This window comes from Tubulanus polymorphus, chromosome 11 (genome assembly GCF_964204645.1).
Source record: "Tubulanus polymorphus chromosome 11, tnTubPoly1.2, whole genome shotgun sequence".
In the NCBI taxonomy this organism is placed as follows: Eukaryota; Metazoa; Nemertea; class Palaeonemertea; order Tubulaniformes; family Tubulanidae; genus Tubulanus; species Tubulanus polymorphus.
Window position 1 is genome coordinate 11,911,444 of NC_134035.1, and position 23,082 is coordinate 11,934,525.

At 39.3% G+C, this 23,082-nt stretch overlaps 1 protein-coding gene across 1 annotated transcript in view; it reads right to left on the reverse strand.

Moving 5' to 3' along the window:
• Nucleotides 1–5,232: 5,232 nt before the first annotated feature.
• Nucleotides 5,233–23,082, reverse strand: part of LOC141913307 (MAM and LDL-receptor class A domain-containing protein 2-like) — a 103,330-nt gene continuing 85,480 nt past the window's right edge. The window contains exons 147-171 of the mRNA XM_074804802.1: nt 19,646–22,774; nt 18,767–19,005; nt 17,794–18,061; nt 17,013–17,162; nt 16,392–16,715; nt 14,747–14,907; nt 14,161–14,320; nt 13,926–14,017; nt 13,055–13,231; nt 12,874–12,964; nt 12,041–12,196; nt 11,403–11,534; nt 10,542–10,901; nt 9,730–9,864; nt 9,486–9,632; nt 9,133–9,302; nt 8,716–8,926; nt 7,963–8,126; nt 7,495–7,627; nt 7,284–7,400; nt 7,055–7,198; nt 6,539–6,650; nt 6,294–6,360; nt 5,917–5,982; nt 5,233–5,538 (exon numbers count right to left, since the gene is read on the reverse strand). Coding sequence (XP_074660903.1) covers nt 5,482–5,538; nt 5,917–5,982; nt 6,294–6,360; nt 6,539–6,650; nt 7,055–7,198; nt 7,284–7,400; nt 7,495–7,627; nt 7,963–8,126; nt 8,716–8,926; nt 9,133–9,302; nt 9,486–9,632; nt 9,730–9,864; nt 10,542–10,901; nt 11,403–11,534; nt 12,041–12,196; nt 12,874–12,964; nt 13,055–13,231; nt 13,926–14,017; nt 14,161–14,320; nt 14,747–14,907; nt 16,392–16,715; nt 17,013–17,162; nt 17,794–18,061; nt 18,767–19,005; nt 19,646–22,774 — 6,962 coding nt within the window. The 3' untranslated portion in view covers nt 5,233–5,481. The remainder of the gene's footprint in view (nt 5,539–5,916; nt 5,983–6,293; nt 6,361–6,538; nt 6,651–7,054; nt 7,199–7,283; nt 7,401–7,494; nt 7,628–7,962; nt 8,127–8,715; nt 8,927–9,132; nt 9,303–9,485; nt 9,633–9,729; nt 9,865–10,541; nt 10,902–11,402; nt 11,535–12,040; nt 12,197–12,873; nt 12,965–13,054; nt 13,232–13,925; nt 14,018–14,160; nt 14,321–14,746; nt 14,908–16,391; nt 16,716–17,012; nt 17,163–17,793; nt 18,062–18,766; nt 19,006–19,645; nt 22,775–23,082) is intronic.

Here is a 23,082-nt window from a genome sequence, read left to right on the forward strand (position 1 = left end):
TTGGAAATAACTATATTTTACAATATTTGGTCTTTTTTTCATGTAACTAGTCCGAAAGTTTACAAGGTTAAATAATTTTATCTATTTTTTTCTGCCTAATTTAAAACATCGAGATTTTGGAAATAACTATATTTTACAATATTTGGTCTTTTTTTCATGTAACTAGTCCGAAAGTTTACAAGGTTGAATAATTTTATCTATTTTTTTCTGCCTAATTTAAAACATCGAGATTTTGGAAATAACTATATTTTACAATATTTGGTCTTTTTTTCATGTAACTAGTCCGAAAGTTTACAAGGTGGGAGAATTTTGTCTAACTTTAATTTTTTTTGTCGTTTTCACCGTTTAAATTTGTCTAATTTTTCAAAGTTTATTGTAGTTTTTCTCGAGTATGTCTGAAATCGAAGTACATAATTGGGAAATTCGATTCCGGTTCATTCAAACTATCTTCCAATCAGTCTGAAACGGCAAGCTGAAGAAAAGAGCAGAACCTTTTGAGCAGAAAATCCTTTCGAATATCACTGATCATAATTATCATGTCAATTCATATATAAGATCAGCAATGTGGATCGTTATGTAGATTTTTATAATAGTCTTAAATGATATTTATAAAATTCAACTCATATAGTAATTCATCTATATTCTAAATATCTAAGCAATGGTTGATTATTTTTAGTTTAACAACAATTCAACTAAAGCATCTATAGTCATCTCTAGGAATACCAGAGTTACAACAAATTTAGTAATGCATAATCAATCTTATCAAATCGTTTTTGAACTGTTTTCTCTTCTATCTTCTTGAAATTCTTGATGTGTCTTTTATTGAAACCCAGGCCCATCATACAGTGCAAACCTGCTAGTAATATTGGCATATATATATTTCGATTGTCAGCTAAACCATGTTCGAATTAGCAAATTTACTTCATCGTCAGTTAATAAACTTAAGAGATGTTTTCTACCCACAGATGGTGACATCTGTACCCAGTAAATGGTATTCTAATCCATTTCATTAATTCTAAATATTGCTCCTAATATATACAATGATCTTGTAATTATGATAATGTAACTAACGGAAGAGTGAGTGCGCTGCCAGCATTGAGCACACTGATCCTATAAGTAACATGGTTCTACAGATTTAAGAAACCTTGAATCATTCCCACACCTCAACAAATCCAGAATTCTGCAAAGCCTTAAAGATTCAATAAATCCCACGCACAAGAGTCAGAGTTAAAACAGTTAAGCAGTACTCTTTATATATCAATACAGTTGTCTTATCAACCCCTATGGTTTAGATTTGAGCACTTTCACCATATATGAAGATGCTGAATTAGATACCTAATCAATTAGTTAATTGATAATGTCCTAGCTATAATTGAAATTGTCTCGGACAATATTTTATATGGGGCTTGAAATTTCTACACGAGAAGAATTTCAGATCCGGTACGAATTTGAATTAATCACTATTAGAACTGCTGATTTTGCATCAGAGCTTTTGATACCTAGCTTAACTAACCCAGAATTCCCCAAAACCTTACTGATTCAACAGATCCAACACACATGTGGCCCAGTTAGACGCAGATGACATTGCACGATACAGTCGTCTCATCCACTGCGCAATTTTGAATAAGTTTCACTTATATTCATTATATTGAATTGATTTTAATTGAATTCTAGGTATCTAAGCGAACCATTAATTAGTAATCATACTAGCTATATTTTAATAGTCAGTTGAACAATATTTATATGGAGCCTGAAAATCTACATGAGTAGAATTTCAGATGTGGTGAATTCGTCACTATTTGAATTCATCAGAAATTAAAGATAAAAAAGCATATTTTTAGTGGTAAATTAGAAATTCCCTTAGCCGAATGGCTATATAATCTTTATTTCCCTTATATAGTACACTGTGTATAAGGACCGAAAGACCTTGTTATGACCGGACCTCCCTGGTGCGGTGCGAGTCATGATGCTAGAAAATAGTTTGAAGGAGAGGGGTTAGTAAAAGAGAGCTATTAGCAAGAGGAATAAGACCTAAGTTTAGGATATCCTGTCAGAATAAGGCTTTCAATCTGACATACACAGTGAAATTGAAATATTCCCCCTTCCAAATCTAGGAATGTATTTGTGCACAGATTCGATCGGAAGTAAATCTGCGTTAAATGATTTTGGCAATATGTACCAAAACTAATACAGCTGTGTGAAGACACCATAGGTTCACTTAGATACAGATAAATAAATGTGCTTAGATACACATGTATCAGCTACATTTTAAATGTCCATGGAATTAGAAATAATTTCACATAACAATTGAATTAACCTTAATCGATCTAAGTAATACGTTAATGAGTAATTCATCTTAGATTCTAATTTTCAGTTAAACTATATCTAATATGCGTCACTTGACACACAGTATGGCTTTTAGATATTAATTGAATCAGTTAGGTTTGAGTAAATTTTGCCAATAATGAAAAGCATGGCTAGTCGTCGTAAGCGCGGCAGTTGGCGATACAGAACTGATCAGTCAATGAGACCGATTTACTTATAGATGTGCTCAAATATATTATATATTTCAGCTATATTTCTGATCAATAAATACTTGTGATATAAAAAGTTTTTGATCTAACATCAAATATTGAATTCATCTTAATTGTGAATATCTAAGCCATTTTTCCTGGCTGTATGCTAATTGTCAGTCAAACAACAATTATCATGCGTCGCCCAAAGCAAGACGCAGTGTTTCAGGAATGAATTAAATCAATTAAAGCTTTGGTTTATTCTGGATTTATCGAAGTGTTGCGACCAAATCACTGTTTCATAAAGACCTGTAGTCCATAGTTTTCCCCATATAACACCAGACCTCGATAGAGCCCTAGACACTATCTTATGAAATTCATAACTGTTATGTGTGAGGCAGCACACAGTATATATTGTAAAGTATGGCCTCAATCTCAATCTTAATAAATTTATCAATATATTATTTGTAAAGAAAAATCTATCAACCAACGATAAAGTTTAATTGATATATCTTTTAGTAAAAATTGTCCTATCTAGATCTTGATTGTCAGTTAAACAATAGTCATATGAGGCCTGAAATACCTACGGTATCTACTGACCAATCTACATTTTAATTATCAGACCAAAGAATATTTAAAGGACCTCACTCAATCATTTCGTCTAATATTGTAAATATTCAAGCAATCATTGCCTAGCTATATTTCAATTTACTACCGGCCATAGAGCCTCAATAAAGTAGTGCGGAGATGGTGAGCTTGACCAGCGCCTATGCATTCTACCCCAGATATGAAAAATCAACTTAGCTTTATGTATGTATGTTTTCCTGTTGCCATGCAGGATGAGCCATGCAAGACTGCCAGGTTCGGTTGCGACAGGTCTTTGCGACAGGTGTTTGGTGGTACTTCAAGGTGGAGTCTTTTGTGGGCACTTCTGGTGGGCAGATTTTAGATGGGCCTTTCCGGATTAACCTGAAATGAGTAAAAGAACGATATTCTGTAGTTACACAATCCTTTCCGTATCACGCATCGTAATTTACATGTGTATCAACTTAACTTTCAATATTGCTGAGTTCAGTGTTCTTTTTTGGCATCGTCTTCGTTGTAGTCACCTTCAGCATCTTCTTCAACTTCTTGGGAGTCCTGAAATGAAAAAAAAGAAAAGAGCGATGAAAACCTGGTACGGAACAAAACTAATGTTCGAAAGCTTTTCAGCTCTCCATCGCTGGTCACATGCCGAGAACACCAGACAATGAGCCAGCCAGGAATATACTGCCCTCTACACGCCCTCACACAGAACGCGAAAACCAGAATGACAACGCCTCACATTCCCCATCTAACTGCAGGATGTACTGGGCGACGTCAGTAACTGACAAACCTGTAAAATTGCACGAAACACAAATAGCACAGTACAACCAGCTTGACCGGGTTGAGATTCAGGATCTCAACTAGCACTCAAAAGCGTGACAAGAGACTTCATCCACTGACCGAGGTTGTCACAAGGACACAATGAAACTAGCACTCACAAGCCGACGAGAGACTTCATCCACTGACCGGGGTTGTCACAAGGACACAATGAAAACTAGCACTCAAACTAGAAATCAAAGAGCGTGACAGTAGAATCATCCCTCAGCCGACTCAGAATACCAGAAACAAAGAGCGTGACAGTAGAATCATCCCTCATCCGGGTGGTCACAAGGACACAATGAATGCTAGTAGCGTGACAATCCAGTATAACCGCTCCATTTGTATCCCGCGCAATCCCGCAGATAAGCCCGTCATTGACATCACTCAGCACACTTTGTAGATAGATGGGGGCAGTGAGGCCTCATCATCCTGGTTTTCGTGTTCCGTATGAGGGCGTGTAGAGGGCAGAATTTCCTGACCGACTCTTTGTCTGACATCCTCGACACATGACCGGCGAAGGAGAGCTGATGCTTTCGGACATTAGTTTTGTTCCAGCAAACGTTGAAATTCGACAGAGAAATCGACCCTGAAAAATAGAACGGATTAGACCCTGAAAAATAGAACGGATTAATAAACACGGAACAGTACAGGACAGTACGGAGACAAACAGTAACACATAAAACATAAAGACGTCGTTCCTCAGGAAGCAGGAACAGGAGCGGGAGCGCAGCAAAAATCGCCAGGAGAATCCACGGTAGCATGTTCACAGTGTGAGTGTGCAGAGGTGAATGGCCTATACTCGTGTACACCGTGGTCAGCCGGTGACGTATTCAATAGCGCGTACGAATGATATCAACAACTCTGAAAAGCCGCAATTGTGTCTCTATTGTTGAATGGATTTACATTGAGAGCTTATAGAAGTTGAATACACGCCTGTAGCCAGCTGAACAATTTCGTGGAAGTAGATCTTGGGTAGAGTCTAGATAATTAAAAATCCATAGCAGCAGAAACAGTACAATGAGTAACATATATTTATTATAGCGAACGTTCGCTATAATAAATATATGTTACTCATTAGAAATGAGATTTGTACTGTTTTTGCTGCTATGGATTTTTAATATCGTGGAACTTTAATAAGGCCATAAAAATAAATTTCTTTGATTCCCAACAGCTCCCCTCCTAATTTAGCCGCCGCCTGTTTTTTTTTTCTGAAATTTTAATTAGGCATTGGCTCGGGCCTGATCTGTGACCCGTGTGATCGCGGCTATACACAGGGAAACAAGAAAAAAATCATAACACCGAAATTTACGTCAAAAATAATTTATTTAACATTCATTAAAATCATCTACCTATTTTTCATGTTTGCACGTAATTAAATTCTTTTAGAAACTATAAAAACATTCATAACAAAATTTATTCATTTAATGACTAGAATAAATATTTCAATTGCATAAAATTATTACGTATTTAAATCTATTGATGCTGTATCACAGTTATTTTAAGTAATATACTTTTAAAAATATATGGTACATTCTCTACATCACGATTTTTTATTCATTACAAATCAGCAGTCAGAGTACAAAGGATTTTCTATCGACGTTGGACCAGTTTTATCAGTAGTCTGAAAAAAGAAGGAACACTGATATGATTAAACTGAATAGTTTTATGTAGTTTTAACAAAATTCCGATGATTGAATTATTCTAGACTGGATCTGCGACATAAATCAGGGGGCAGTTGTTCAACAGTTGGTTAGAGAATGGACTCTAACACTCGTTGAAAGTCGACTGACTAGAGTTAAATGATGGACAGATACTTTTGTTAGAATTCAATTTCAATTGTCAGTATGTCATCATTCATTATCCACCGGTTAACTCTCAGCAACTTTTAAGGAACTGACCCCTTTATGTTTCATACTGAAATGAAATTCATCTTCATTCCGAAGAGAGGAAATTCTTAGTTTTTAATGATGCAGAACGAAAGCTACTATCTCCTACGTACCGTGATTGGTCCTGGTTCTGAAGATTCGCCACCAAACATTGTTGCATCTAATTCCGACATTGAAAACTGAAATACGAGAAATGAAAACGATTTCAATTAAGTAACGCATCGTAACGATGTAATTATAGAAGCAATAAAGCATTTAAGACTAAACTGTTCCCTAAAGACTCTGCATGTCACTTGAATCTATCGCATTGAAATAAATAATCAAATACTGAACTAATTATGACTCTCACTAAAATCAACTACTTCAATTATAACAAGATCCGATATTAACACATGAAACTAGATGCTTTTATCATGAGCAAAAATATTTTGGACGTCACCCTTTACTGAATGGTTTGTTCACAATGCGTTTACCAGATTTCAATACTTACATCATTTAACTGCATGTCGTACGCTGGATTCTCTACTCCAACTCCCATCCTCGAATTCACAACTAGCCTGATTAATAAAGAGAGAAAAACCGAATGAGCTTTTAATACAAATCGAACCCCCCAATGACATGGCTGGCAACGAGCCTGCTGTAACATCTGAGGCAAACAGAGTCTATTGCATATTGCTTTTTAATCGAAATTCCAATTTAAATCAATGGGAAGATTATCAATGATGAATTACTCACTCTCTGGTCACTGCTGTGTTGCGGCGTTTCACGTAATAAGAAGCCAGAACTATCAGTAACACAACTAACATCAAAGCTGCTAGAACACTAATCACTGGAACCAACGCTTTCGCTGAAACGCAGAAACAAAATAAAATCATAATATATCATAGAAATAATATAAGATTCTCTTCTCAGCGTTTGAGGTAAAAAATTTCATTCTAGATTCAAAGAGACTTGGATATAAGCTGATGATTTTTGGAGCATGTTCAATCTAAAGAAAGATCTAATGGACTCCGTTATTAGTTAAAATTTAACTTTTACGAAGAACCAAACCTTACTCAGCTGTGGAACTACAGTAAAAGTCCTTCATAACGCCACCATTTGGACTGATGAAATTAAGAAGAATGGTATTTTTCGTGGAATTTGAGTAAATTTCTTCTCTGAAATATGTTTGCGTCAGGTGGGCCGGCCAGCGGCATTAAAAAGGATGGCGTTATAACGAACTTTGACTGTTGCGCAATATGTAGAACTTACATGCTCCATTCTGTGTGCTGGGAGCTGAGGTGCCCTCAGTAGCGAATGCACATCTGTATGTCGTACAGTTACATAGGAATTTCGAAGCAAATCCTTCATCGGCCAAACAGCTTTCTCCATTCACACAGAAATCTTTAGGACACTCTGAAACGATTAAACAAAAACATTATATTTCACCATCCATTATAACTACTTAAGCGATGAAACATTTTTCCGACTGTTTTCCTACCGTTGCTGGAGCAGAGTTTTTCGTCTTGTCTATTGTCACAATCGGGATGGCCGTCACATTTCGGAACGCAAGAATCGGTCTTTCTGCAGTAGTACAGCTGCGGTGGGCAGAGTTTCACTAAAATGATAATGACAGTTGTCAGTCAGACGTGGTACAAGATCAAACTTGTATCACTAGAACTACGAGGGATTCATTTTCGGTCTCTACTTACTGCATCCAAATTCATCATCACCATTCGGACAGTCGATGACCCCATCACATGAATATATACCGGGAATACACATGCCTCCGACGCACATAAATTCACTTGGATCAGCGCAATTTTGAGGCGCGATTGTTGCTCCCTGAATGAGGAAAATAAATGTTTGAAAATTCTCTTCACCGTAACCAGTAATTTCTCATAGCGTTTTGGATACAGTAGACTTTGCCCGAGTCGGATCCAATCAGAAATAACTGTTCAACTCAGATATTCGTTAAAATATTTTTGATACTATGTACAAGAGCACAGATCCAGAAGGGGTGTTTCCGGTGCTAAATTTCCTTTGTATTGTTCATTTCCAGTTTTTTAACGCTGCATTTCAAAGTACATATTAAATTTGAAGATGATCAAGCAGTGCCTAGTTATGTTCAGAATACAGGGAAACTTTACTACATGGAATCTACTGTAATTGCTATTTACCTGTTTTGGATCAGTAGTCGTTAACGGCGGTCGTGTCGATTTGCAGTTGAGTTCGTCGAAACCATCGGGACAATCGACAGTTCCATCGCATTTAAACGAGTTCGGGTAACATTGATTACGCGGTTTACAGTAGAAATGATCGGCGTAACACATTTCATCAATATCTGTAACGAATAAACAAAGCTGATATCGTATTCTCGCATCAAAGCGCATACGGTATACTGGCCGTCAGTTAGGCTGAAAAAATTGATACTTTTTTTTTCATTTCTGCCAAGCTTTAAAGTTGACCCAGCCAACCGCCTATCTACCCTGTACATTACTATTTTCTAAAATCATGATCAAGTTAACAATAATAACAGACCTGGAAACTATGGAAATGAACTAATTACAAATTCTTTACAAATTTCACTTGGTTGATTAGAAGAAACAAGGTATCATTTCAGTTTAGCCTTAGGCAACTTAAGTCTCGGATGACTTCATTAATAGCCTTGCGATTTCTTTTTCTCCTTCAACTTGCTGAGCGATGATACTCATCGCAATATTTGCCAATTCGAGATTTCGTTTTCAATCTTATGGAAGAATGAAGCTTAAGAACCATTTACCAGCCACCAGAATTTGGACCCGAACTTGATCTATGGGACGCTTACCGATGGCTTAAACCAGCCGGCAATTGAACTAATGTAACGACTGATGGCCTATATGGCGCTAATGTGAACAACAATTGATAATGATCTCGATGAATAAATTCTATACCTGTCAAACACGATTTAGTGAATGAAGCGATGTCAATAGCGATGTTCGATTGGGCTCCGTTACCGCGAATTGCTCTGAATACGAGTTTAAAATCTTGCGTCTGATGTAACAGAATATTTGCATTTTTCCACTGGTTTCCTTGATTGCCGCGTATGAACAGTAACGGCGTTTCCAATTCAGTCTTATCATCTTTAGCAGTCTTGGCAACGACCTGATTGTATAATACATACATATCATTCATTAAAGCAAAGTTTCGATTTCATAGAAAATATAATATCAATCTGCGGCCTATTCAGACATTCACCATGATTGTAGCGTTAGAAGTCGATTTTCAAAAAAAGTTCTGAACACTTGTTAAGAATGATGATAATGTATCGAATGTCTATATGGCATACAGGCTCCAGGCAATTGACTCACCTCAATTGATCCCATATTATCCGTACTGTAAAGAGCATCATCTGCTGCCCACATATGATACCAAAATCGCAAGTAACACATCTTCATATTACCGCGCAATGGAGGAGTTTGAATTTCTGCCACGGCTCCGACATCGGCATTTTGAGCGTCGATGACCAGGAATTGAGAACCTGAAAAAATACGCAACAATAATGACAATGAAAAATTTCTTCATTATTTATTGTTTGTTTGTTTTTGCTTTTACGTCGCCCGGATCTTGGTTTCTCATGACTAACCCAATCGGATTAATCATTTAACCTCACAACGGGACCACAGCCTTTGAAGTGTTGCCAACAGGCATTACATCAACGAACCTGGTTTGCCTTCTTTTCCTTGTGTAGGCCCGGTTTCCTTGGATAGCGGCTTGCTAGCGACTTGCCACTTGAAGCCACTGTGTTCGTCTTGGATCCATGATGGACACATTCCATTTTCAAAGTCGCAATAACCGCGAATTGCTTTATCTTCAGAAGTGAAATCATACAAGTTCGGTTAATTTGCAATCACGCACAGATTTTCCAAAAAATGTATTTTTGAATTGAAACTCGCAGTTTAACTTACAGCTTTCACAATTTTTCTGAGATTGATCCGATCGATCGGTGCACCTAGATTGTCCACCATCGCAAACGTATTTTCTATCTTTACACCCTTTACCATCATCGCAAGCAAATTGATTTCGACTACACGTTCCGTTCCCTGAAATCGTTCGAATTCATTTTATTTAAAAACATTATCTTTTGTTCCAGTTGCGGGTCGTTTAAAGTGTTTCTAGAGTTATCACCGGTAAGTGAAAACTGCCCCCTCGTTTTAGCAATAGATTCCAACTTCGAACAAAGAAATATCTGTGAATATACATTCAAAATCAAGATCCAGCACTCTATGGATTTTTACAGGGTGGCTACGTTCTGCCAATTTAGAAATTCCCTAAGTTTTCCCTGATTTTTTTCTAGATTCTTCTGATTCCCATGTATTTACCAGGGATTCTTCCGATTCCCATGTATTTACCAGGGATTCTTCTGATTCCCATGTATTTACCAGGGATTCTTACGATTCCCATGTATTTACCAGGGATTCTTCCGATTCCCATGTATTTACCAGGGATTCTTACGATTCCCATGTATTTACCAGGGATTCTTACGATTCCCATGTATTTACCAGGGATTCTTACGATTCCCATGTATTTACCAGGGATTCTTCTGATTCCCATGTATTTACCAGGGATTCTTCTGATTCCCATGTATTCACCAGGGTTTCCAAGTTAGTATCCACCCTTGAAAACTAACTTTCAACAGGTTTTTTAACTAATCGTTGATTTGAGAATCCATCGACGTGTAATCTAGTTTACATCCACCGATGAAAGGGACTATAGTTACCTGTGTGTTGACAATCACTGAAGACGATATTATCGACAGCTATATCACCCAGATAACTACTGCTGCGCGAACCTTCGATCATAATCGTGAATTCGTTCCTCGACCCGATCTTTACGCTTCCCCGTTGCCACTTATAACTTCGGAATCCGCTCCGTTGCCAGATTTGCTTGTACGCTTTATCAGCAGACGTCTTCGAGTAAACGGTAAGATTTCCGACCCTTGACGACCATCGGTTGTACATGTGATAGGAAAACGACATCGTACACAGCGGCGCCGAATCATACAACAAACGACTGACTATACGAGCTTTGTGGCCCTGTCTAACACCGGCATTTCGCACTTTCAAATAAGCATAGTAGCCTACAACAAATTCATACAAGAATTACCTTTTGATTTACTGTATGGTCTATATACTCTTATTCCACAGGATCCAGTTCCACAGTTTGAGTTTGTTGAAATGAGTTTATTTCCAAGAATTTGAGTGGGTGGGGACTACGTTTGCTCACGTAATCAGGATCCAATTCCACAGTTTTGAGTTGGAGTTGAATCAGTTAATTTCCAAGAATTTGAGCGGGTGGGGACTACGTTTGCTCACGTAATCAGGATCCACTTCCACAGTTTTGAGTTGGAGTTGTATCAGTTAATTTCCAAGAATTTGAGCGGGTGGGGACTACGTTTGCTCACGTAATCAGGAGCCAGTTCCAGTCGTTAAGATTAGTTAATTTGTGATGAGTTAACTCTTGAGTTTTAAATCAAATCTCAGAACTGTGATCTAGTTAACTCTAAGACACTACTTAAACTTGTGTAAATGAATTCAGCTTCAAAATCTTGAGGCAAAGTGTTTTGCGTGTACGAATTTACCTTTTCTACTGCCATGTTCATCGGCAGATGGACCGGCGCCGTAATCTATGCCTCTCTTTCTTCCCCATGCGAAATCTGCAATGACGGAATTATTCCAACCGCACATTCCATTTTCGAAATCACAATCCAAACCTGTCATAAGAAATAGATAAATATTGAACCAGTTATCATTAGGAAAACATCAGGAAAACAACCAAGGCTCGATTGATGCTATTCTAGAGATTCTCGGGATACGAAATCCTCCATTCTCAGTATCATCCCGCATGAAAGTTAGCTATTCCAGTTTGCCTTTCAATGAGTCAAGAAAGAACTCGATTAAAAATTTTCCGGCGGTGAAATCAGTAACTCTTGTACAGTGTTTTCAGTAAGAAATCAACAAGCCATGTCCCTTTGAAAAACAGGAAGGTCCCATAATATGGTACGGTCCCTGAAACGATAGCTGGTTTGTAGAAAAAGATAGGTTCTTTACAAACAACAGACGGGTCTGGGACCTGGGACCTGGCTCTTATTGAAAACGTTGTTTGTATCCTGTCGGGATAATTTCATAACAATTTTTACCATGCCACCAAAGAATCTAGATAACCTCGAGATACCGGGATACTGGAAAAATCGAACCCCGCCATGAAATAAAGACGTACCGCAGTTTTCTTCGTCGCTGCCATCGTCGCAATTAGCGATGAAATTACAGCGTTCAGTTGTACTGTAACATTGCGTAGTGTTCGCACACTGTATGAACCCGACGCCGCACGGAGTGACTGGAGGAATAACCGTCTGATTGCTGCCTGGCAACGCAACTGAAATAGAAATCATACATACACATCAGCGAATTTCAAAACCATTACGTCGTACTACAACTACTAACATTACTTTAAAGCCACTTAAGAATCACAAATGAAACAAATTCATCCTTGAAAATAGAATATATATTATGATTGATTTCGTTGAGTCACTTCAGCCTCATCAGGTATAACGTATGAAATAAACTATGTACTGAAGGACAAGGTTCTTTTTATGCCATTCTGTACATAGTTTATTTCATACATTATGTGACTCCGCGAAATCAAATATGCTCTAATTTACTATTTTTAAGGATGAGTTTTGTTTTAGTAGTGATTTTGTTGTGGCCAATCTATCATTCAACTCTACCAAAGTCTAACATTGCTCTTTGTATACTACATGATATGAAGATATGTCTTAATCTACTTTTCGAAGGCATCCCCTTCGATTGGTACAGCCTTCAGGCTCGGGTATGTCTCAACTATGTAGGACTGTTGGTATAAATCTACATATATGCATACTGTTGTTTTGATAAATACTGGTTAAATCATTATTATTATCATTACCATCTACACTAAATCTTCTTATATGCATTGAGCAGATTTTGCACAAACACATTTAAAAAAAAAAATCACTTCTTAAGATTTTTCACATATTGTGAAAGCGCAGAACTTACTAGCTTTTCATAACTTACTTTGAGATTCGGCGCATTCTGGGGTAAATGTGACATCATCAATAGCGATGTTTCCTCTCTTACCACTCCCGACTAGCCCTTCAATAACCACCTATAGAGTATAAATAAAGCATTACATCATTTTCAACCAATCAGACGATACTTCTCATCTTGAAATTGTTTTACTTAAAGTTTAACAAACCTCAAAATCTTCGCTACCGTTTGGAGTGAGTTCTAACTCGGCGCGAGACCAATAATCTCCGTATACGTTACTGTTGAAGTCCTTGATTACCGACAGTTTTTTATCTTTGTATGAAAAACGCTTCGATATTCGTAGAACATTCTCGTCATCTCCGTACATGTGAAACCAGAATCGCAGCTATAATTACAACAAATACGACCGTTATAGTGTAGTCACTAGATCACAGTGAAGGGAAGCAACTAACAACTACGATATCCTGCACATCAGAGAATTAATATCACAGCGTGATGAACACGTTGATCATTTTCATCCTAACAATTGCCTTTTTTTTCATAAAAAATATCAGGATTTTTTACATGATTTTTCACATATGCTTTTCAGGGCTGGCAACCTCTGAAAAGTGCCAACCAAGTAACAAATTGAGTTTTTTCAGTAACATCAAATTGAAACATGAAAGAAAATGTTGAAATTAATCAGTAATCAACAGTAACATCTTTCATATGTCTACGCATCAAACAAATCAAATCATTTTTTCTTGTTATAAAAGAGTACCGGTAACTGAAAATCAGTAACAGTTGACAGCTCTGCATTTTATGCGTCAGCGTACAATAACCGAAGTAGATTACAGACACCCATTTTTCACATTGTATCACTTTTTTCAATCTGACCCCTTTCATACGGTCCCTTAGACCTTTATCATAAGAGTAAAGCCTAATGCTCACATTTTGAGTCCTACATTACTCATAAAACTAATTCAAACATGGTCCATAGATTGTACTATTAGCAGTACCTACATTTTGATGAAATCGAAGTTAATCCCTTATCTTTTAACAACATTTCCGGTTAGAACTCTGCAGGCAACATGTCTTACCTTGCATCCAGTTTTTGAACCAACTATCACAAATGATTTCAGCCTGGCGTTTGTTCCCGCTTTCCGAATTGTTTGTATGTGCATGTAACTTCCTGAAATGAGAAGAATGCAGTGACGCAATCCTCGAAATTCTTTATGTAGAGAATAGAGTTCGGCTATGAATACAATAACGAGCCAAGCTTTAATTTCAAAGTTCATAATAGTTCGGTTGAATGCCTGAAAATGATTGATTTACCGGTTTGAGTTTTAGTTGTATGATCAACACTCGGTCCCGAGAGCCAGGAATTTTGTTTACTGAGCTGCCATGAGAAGTCACCCGTTCGATCATTGTTCAAATACTGACAACCCCATGCTTCCTCAAAGTCGCATCGTTTGTAATTCGCGTCACAATATACCTGGAATATTACCACAATAATCATATTACTCTTTCAGTGCATCTACACCGCAGTGCGGTGTTTGAATCAGTGATGGACTTTGTTAGTACATCGCATTGTGGTGAATTGATGTAATCGGTGATTTAATTGGTGTTGGACTTTGCTAGTACATCGCATTGCGGTGTATCAACGTTTTTATCCCTATTGAAAGATGGTAGCACCTGTCACACATAGTGAATTATGAGTAACATTTAATACACCGCGCCGTGGTGTAGACGCACTTTAGCGGTATGGCAATTATTCAACACAGTTGTGGTGGAATTTTCAGAAATTTTCAAATTATCTCCAGGACTTTTGGGTATTGATTAGTCAACACTGAAAGGGATTACTCTTGTCATAATTATGATAAACAATTGAATGAATGTAAAACATTTGATTGAAACCTACGTCATTTTCATCTGAACCATCGAGACAGTGTCGAGCGAAGTCACATCGTAGATTTGACGGTATACAACTCTGACGATCATCGCATTTAAAGTCATTAATAGTATTACACGAGGTATGCGGCTGACAATTGAGGAACTTTATGTCGTCAATTGTGATATCACCTGTAAGATAATTTCATTGATTCCTTAATAATGATAATAATAATAGTAATATACATTTTCTTATAAAGTGCAGTTATAATAATTTAACCATCGGGCTATACACTCTATAATGAAGATCCAGCACCGGGTTCAGAACTGTAGAACTGGATCCGGAACCGGGTTCAGAACTGTAGAACTGGATCCAGAACCGGGTTCAGAACTGTAGAACTGGATCCAGAACCGGGTTCAGAACTGTAGAACTGGATCCAGAACCGGGTTCAGAACTGTAGAACTGAATCCAGAACTGCAGAACTGAATCCAAAACTTTAGAACTGATCCAGAACTGTAGAACTGGATCCAGAACTGCAGAACTGAATTCAGAACAGTAGAAATGGATCCAGAACTGTAGAACTGATCCAGAACTGTAGAACTGGATCCAGAACTGAAGAACTGATCCAGAACTGTAGAACTGGATCCAGAACTGCAGAACTGAATTCAGAACAGTAGAAATGGATCCAGAACTCTAGAACTGATCCAGAACTGTAGAACTGGATCCAGAACTGAAGAACTGATCCAGAACTGCAGAACTGAATCCAAAACTGTAGAACTGGATCCAGAACTGCAGAACTGAATCCAGAACTGCAGAACTGAATCCAAAACTGTAGAACTGAATCCAGAACTGTAGAACTGAATCCAGAACTCTAGAACTGATCCAGAACTGTAGAACTGAATCCAAAACTGTAGAACTGATCCAGAACTCTAGAACTGATCCAGAACTGTAGAACTGAATCCAAAACTGTAGAACTGATCCAGAACTGTAGAACTGATCCAGAACTGCAGAACTGAATCCAAAACTGTAGAACTGAATCCAGAACTGTAGAACTGAATCCAGAACTCTAGAACTGATCCAGAACTGTAGAACTGAATCCAAAACTGTAGAACTGATCCAGAACTCTAGAACTGATCCAGAACTGTAGAACTGATCCAGAACTCTAGAACTGATCCAGAACTGTAGAACTGAATCCAAAACTGTAGAACTGATCCAGAACTGTAGAACTGATCCAGAACTGTAGAACTGATCCAGAACTGTAGAACTGATCCAGAACTGTAGAACTGAATCCAAAACTGTAGAACTGATCCAGAACTGTAGAACTGATCCAGAACTGTAGAACTGATCCAGAACTGTAGAACTGAACCCTGAACTCTAGAACTGATCCAGAACTGTAGAACTGAATCCAAAACTGTAGAACTGATCCAGAACTGTAGAACTGATCCAGAACTGTAGAACTGATCCAGAACTGTAGAACTGATCCAGAACTGTAGAACTGAATCCAAAACTGTAGAACTGATCCAGAACTCTAGAACTGATCCAGAACTGTAGAACTGATCCAGAACTCTAGAACTGATCCAGAACTGTAGAACTGAATCCAGAACTGTAGAACTGATCCAGAACTGAGATATATCTACAAGTAAAGAGCATAACATTCAGGATTTTGATGACGAACCTCTGAAATTATATCCACGTCGAGCTTGTATAACGAGTCCCGCATGTTGAATCGGTCCGATGTCGACTAATCCGCGTCGCCAAACGGCACCCTGGTTTCCGATCATCATGAATAATTGCGTCGTTTTTATCGAGGGATCCGTAAAATCGCGCTTTAAAACTTGTAATTCATCGTTACTCGACACTTGCATGAAGTAGTAGAATTCTAGCGTGCATTGTGGACCAGTTTTGCCGATTGATGGAGTTGAGAAATTTGTTTTCGCTTTATTCTGTCCGTGAGAATTATCTGCTGTCAAGAACCAACCATCTCCAGAATTATCTTTAGCTAAAATGGAATGAAATTTGTTACGTTTGACTTGTACTTTGACGTCCAAAAAGGCAGTATTAGTCAAATTCCAAGAATTTTCCCTAAATATTCTAGATTTTTTTGATTCCCTGAGGGCCCAGTTTCACAAAAAGGATTAAGGGTTAAATCGATTGAAGATAAACTGAATTAATGAAGAAATTGGATTGAGGCCTTAATCCTTTTAGTGAAACTGGGCCCTGAGTTTTCCAGGTTAGTGGCCACGCTGCAGCAGATACAATATAATAAACATTCAATTAGATTTATGTTTGTACTCACGAGGTCTGAATAGATCATTGGGATCCGGTTGAGCGCGTTCCCACATGTAATCTCTAGGGCCAGCTCTCGTGTCGCGTTTCAGCCGCTTCAATGTTGACTGTCCTTCGATTTCCCATCCGCAAAGATCGTTCTTAAACGTACAGGCTTTAGCTGAATACAAAAATTTAATGAATAAATAGACATTGTCATCAATGGTGATGAACAGTTCATAATATAACCATAGGAGACATAAAAATCCCATGCTAAGAATAACCATTGATGAAACACTGTCCTCACAGTGTGAATATATAGAGAGTCCCACATTAATACAATGAGAAAGATGAAGTCTGAAAAGTTTCCTTTAAGCTAATCATTTATTGATTCAACGTTTCAACTACATCTTAATAGTCATCGTCAGGAATACTGTAGTTCAGCATTCAGTATTCTTGAAGATGACTATCAGGTTATAGTCGAAATGTCGAATTAATAAACTATGAGTATAAATGAAATTTTTTGGACTTTATCATTTTTGTTATATTAACGAAGGATTCTATATCCATGCTAAGAAACAAAGCGGTTTCCTTGGCTTTATGAATTATTTCTTCATATTTCTCTCCTTGAGTTTATGGTCTAAAGAGCTACATTAAAACACTATTAGGATATAGTTGAGACGTTGAATAAACTACAATAGCTCAAGGAATGCTTTTTCTATCTTATTATGGGATCTTTTTCTGTTTGCAACACTGAGTGTTTCATCATTAGTTAACTTCGGGAAACACATTTCCTTAGAAATCATCATTACCGCATGCTAATTCATCCGAACCATCATTACAGTCATTTACAAAATCACACACTTGCAGCACGTCGATACACATTCCGTTATCACGGCAGCTGAATTGACCGGACGTACAGTCGTTCGGAACGGTAGACGTCGGAACTATCGTTACTGGAGTTGTCGCCGGAGCTGGGGGTAAATCCGTGCTGGATTTCTGACAACCCGGCGTGAATGATACATCGTCTATAGCGATATCACTCTGCGAATTATCACCGGCCAATCCTTCGATGATTACCTGAAATAAACGAAAAATCAATCGGTTCATTCATGGTAATAAATTGCAGGGCTGCCCACATCTTCAAAATGTGATCAGTCATTTGCTATCAGTCATGAAATGAATTTGTTCACAAACATCTCATCGAAATATGAAAAAAAATGTTCAGATTAATCAGTAATCAACAGTATAATCCCCAGTAACATCTTTCATATTTCTGTATGCATCAAACAAATCAAATCGGTATTTCTCGTTATAGAATAGTAACAAATACTGAAAAACAGGAACAGTTGGCAGCTCTGGTTAGAATTGAGCCATTGTCCAGTTAACTGCAGCAGGTTCACTGGCACTGGCAGTTCTATATCAATCAAAATTCAATGAACTTTTCTCTTAACTAAATTGATTACCAATGAAAGCGATGCCAAACACTGAGTAGAAAAGTCAATTTCATAAAAAATCCTAAAAGGTCGATCGAAAATGAAGTTACTCGTATTGAAATAAAGAGAATGCAAAGAAACAATAACCGAACATCACGATTGATAGAACACTATATCCGTGTTGACGCGATGTAGAAAGAATCCCACAATGATAAGGAAAAAGTCCGAAAATGTACCTTTGAGATAGTAGTTTATTCAACGTTTCACCATCTCGAAGTTACATTTTCGGACTTTTTCCTTATCATTGTGGGATTCTCTCTACAATAACCGAACATAATCCAACACTTACTTGGAAGTTACTGTTTGAATTGATAGGTACGTCCAGACGCTCCCAGTAATCTCCTAACGAGCCGACATTCGACCAAACGCGTGAAGTTGGAGCTCCATCGCGATATATACGCAGATAAACCGATAACCGATTGACGTGTAATCCGAACATGTGATAATACAGACGAATTCTACACGACGAATCAGTCGTGGCTACCATCGGACGCGTCAGTAACCACGCACGACTGTCTTTCCTTTGACCTATCAAAAATATTATTGAAAATATCGATCAGTATTTTGTTATGATGATCGCACAGTTTTAATCAGAACGTAATTTTCAACGGTGGATTTCAGCCAGCAATCCGGCAGTGTTCTCTATATGCTGGTATTTTAAAGGGGCTGCATTCATTGTTAAGTGGCTGCTGGCTTTCAGTCCAGAAAAAAATTCATAAAAATTGAGCTGGATTTTGGCGATATCTTCTATTTTTCACATTAGCTCATTTCAAAGAAATCATCAGCATTAATAGAATTTTGACATCTACTGTAGTTATGCATGCATCTGCAACGTAGTACTGATTTATCTGCTATTGCTCATTAAGAATATACACTTGTGACCATCACACATCGAAGGAATGGTTATAAAGTGTTAAATGTTTGAACCTAGGTGCTAGTCCCATAGTCATGGCTTGGACTTAAGACCCACCAAAGACCATCATAGCTCAAAAGACAATCATAGATCATAGTTCTATAGCCAAACAATCATATATAGCCAAACTAACAACTTAAGACCAATCTCAAGTTCACTTTTGAACTAAAGCCTCGACTTTGGAACTGGAGCCAGAGATAGCTACACTGCTTTCCACCTAACAAAGATACTATCGAAATAAAAATGTTACAGTACCTGTAGTTTCGATATACATGTAATGTCCGTCAGGAGTTCCTGTAGTGTGATCCGTCGATGGCCCCGTTCCGTAGCTCGGAGTCGAACCGTTCTTACGAGTCCAATCGAATTCATCGTCCGACGTCGTTTGGTAGAAACTGCCGACGCCGTTTTCGAAATCGATTCGTTCGTACGCGTTACAATTCATCTCGTCGGAACCGTCTCCGCAATGATCGGCGAGATCGCAGAGGAAATTCTTCGGTACGCAAGCTTTATTGAAGCACCAGAAATTGACGGTCGCGTCGCACGTCGGTTTCGGCAGCGGAGGCTCGCAGCCGCTGAACAGGATATCGTCTATAGCCGTCGTTCCGTTGTACGTGTAGGTTCCGCCGCTGAAGAACAGTCTGTACGGCTTCTTCTGTAAACCGATACCGACTTTAACGGTGTTCCACGTATTCCCCGTATCGACGAACGTCCACCAGGAATTGATACGCCGGCTGCTGGAATACTGTATACCGAATACCAATCGACCGACACGTCCCGTGTGCTGATAGTAGAACTGTACTCGACAATCTAACCCGTTCGATTTCAGTAACGGACTGACGAGTTTCGCCGGCATTTTACCGTTTTTGTAGTATATAAACGCGTAGTGTCCGTCTTTAGATCCGGTCGTGCGATCGACGGCTGGCGCCATCTGTCTGATAGACATCGTACCAGCTCCGCTTCCGCGCTTCCAATCGAAATTCGTCTCCTTCTCCTCGAACCAGCCGCACATGTCCTTTTCGAAATCGCAGTTGTCGGTTTGTATCGGCGGGGTAACGGTCGGCGGCGCGATCGTCGGACCGCCGGCCACGCAGCCGGGAGTGAACGAGATATCGTCAACGGCGATATCGCCCGAATACCCGTTACCGGTGACGCCTTCGATCACGACCTGGAATCGATCGGCGCTCGCGATATCAATCACCGCGCGTTTCCATTCGTCGTCTTGCGATTTTTTCATCGACCAGACGGGCGTCGATGACGTTCCTTTATCCGTGCGTAAATACACGTTTAACGCGTTTATATGTCGACCGTACATGTGATAGAAAAATCTAAACGAGCATTTCGTCGTCGCGGCGATCGTCGGTTTGAAAACGGCGCTGATTAAACGAGCCGTTTCGTCGTTTTGTCGATTGCTCGCTTCGATGTAGACGTAATAACCGGTCGAATTACCGTACGTATGATCCAGTGACGGACCCGTGCCGTACGACATCGTGCGACCGCTTTGACGTTGCCACTGAAAGTTGGCCGTCGCGTCGTGTTTCCAGTTGCAGAAATCGTTCTCGAAGTCGCAGCGTTCGACGTAGGCGTCGCAGTTCGCCTCGTCCGAGTTGTCGCCGCAGTCGTCCTCGTAATCGCACACCGACGTTTTGTTGACGCATTGTCCGTTTTTACACCGGAATTTATCGGCTCCGTCACACGATTCCGGTTTCGCGTAACCGCAGTTAACGTACGAGACGTCGTCGAGCGCGTAATGTCCGTTGTTGTGGTAGAGCGAACCTTCGAATCGTAGTCTGAACGGTTCGCGACGCCGTCCGACGCCGACCGTTACTCCGATCCAATCGTTGGACACCGTGCGACCGACCGACCACAGAGTTAATTTATACGGAACGGGTTTCGTCAAGCCGTAAATGAGAGTGAGTTTCAGGTCATTCGAAATGAAATACGTGTTGTTGACGTTGTAGAAGAATTTAACGGCACAGCTGGCCTTCGACGTCTGTAGAATCGGTGTTTGTAGCAGCGCAGTGCCGTAGAATGAACCGGCGTTTTGTTCGTCGATGTATACGAAATATCCGCCAGTCGTTCCCGATGTATGATCCTTGCCCGGTTTCGTTAAGATACTCGGCGTCGACGCCAGTCCGCGTATCCAGTTATACCGCGATTTACTCATATCCGACCAGCCGCAGAGTCCCTTTTCGAAAGTACACTGTCCGCAACTGCTTTCGTCTGAACCATCCGAACAGTCTTGATTGAAATCGCATTTTTGCGTTACGTTGACGCAGCCATTTCCGTCCGCGCATTGCCACATATTTACGCAAGGATTCGGCGTAGTTATAGGTGGCGCTATAGTTGTTAGCGCCGGTGGTAAAACGCCGTCAAAAACTTTACATTTGTACGTAAACGAAATATCGTCGATGGCGATATCGCCGAAGAATCCCGTTCCTACCGTGGCTTCAAATATGATACGGAACGGACCTTTTCTCAGTTTACTCAGAGAAATACTCGCTCTTTCGTAATAATTTCCGACTTCTCCGCTGACGGTGAACAACGACGTCAAAGGACCGTTCTCCTCCTTCTGCGAATAAACCGTCAAATCGCCGGTCGTCTTTCCGAACATGTGATAATAGAAACGCAAATCGCAATCGAAAGAATTACCGGCAGTCATCACCGGCGAAATCAAACGCGCTTTATCGCCTTTTTGTCGGAAACTCGATTCGATGTAGAGATAATATCCGTACTTCGTATTCGTCGTATGATCGCGAGTCGGTCCGGTAGTTTGCGAAAGCGTGCTGCCCTTATTGCGAGTCCAATCGAAATCGTCGGTTTTACGATCCTGCGTCCAGCCGCACATATCATTCTCGAAATCGCATCTCACGTTATCGGCGCACGTTGCATTGTGCTCGTCGGACATGTCGCCGCAATCATCCGTAAAATCGCATTGACGACTGTTGCTGTAACACGAACCACGGTTGCATTTGATTAGAAAAGAATATTCACACTTGTCAACGATTTCTGGCAAACCGCATCCGACGAACGAGATATCGTCGATCGCTATATCGCCCATAGTGAGATATTTTCTTTGCGCGTGGATGACAATTCTAAACGGCGATCTCAATCTTCCGATCTGCACGGTGCCCATTATCCATTTGTTGCCTTGTTCTCCTTTGACGTGCCACATCTCCGTTTCGATGTCGCCCTCCTGATGGTAAACTCGAAGGCGACCGATGTTTTTGCCGTACATGTGGTAGAAGAAGGTCATCTGACAAGTCGAACTGGCCTGTTGAAACTCGGGACTCGTGAATCGCGCTACCGGCGCTCCTAATCCTTTCCTGGCGTCGACGTACATATAGTGTCCGGCCGGGGACGTCGTCGTGTGGTCAAACGTTGGCCCTGAAAAAATTTGAGAAGTTGTAGAATATTTCAGTTTCATTCAAACGAAATTATTTGTGACTGAGAAAAGTCACAATTAAAACTTTCAGTTAGAAAGAAATCTCAGTCCAAACAGTAATGATACCGTATCAACTTCCACACTAATAATGAAAAATAATGTTCGAAATATTTCCTTGAATTAATAGTTTATCCAACATTTATTCAATTTTCTTAATTTTTAAGTTCTTAATATGTCCTTTAATTCTATAAATCTCACAATTTCAATTGAACTTCACTTTTCAAATTCAGTATTCCTGAAGATGACATTC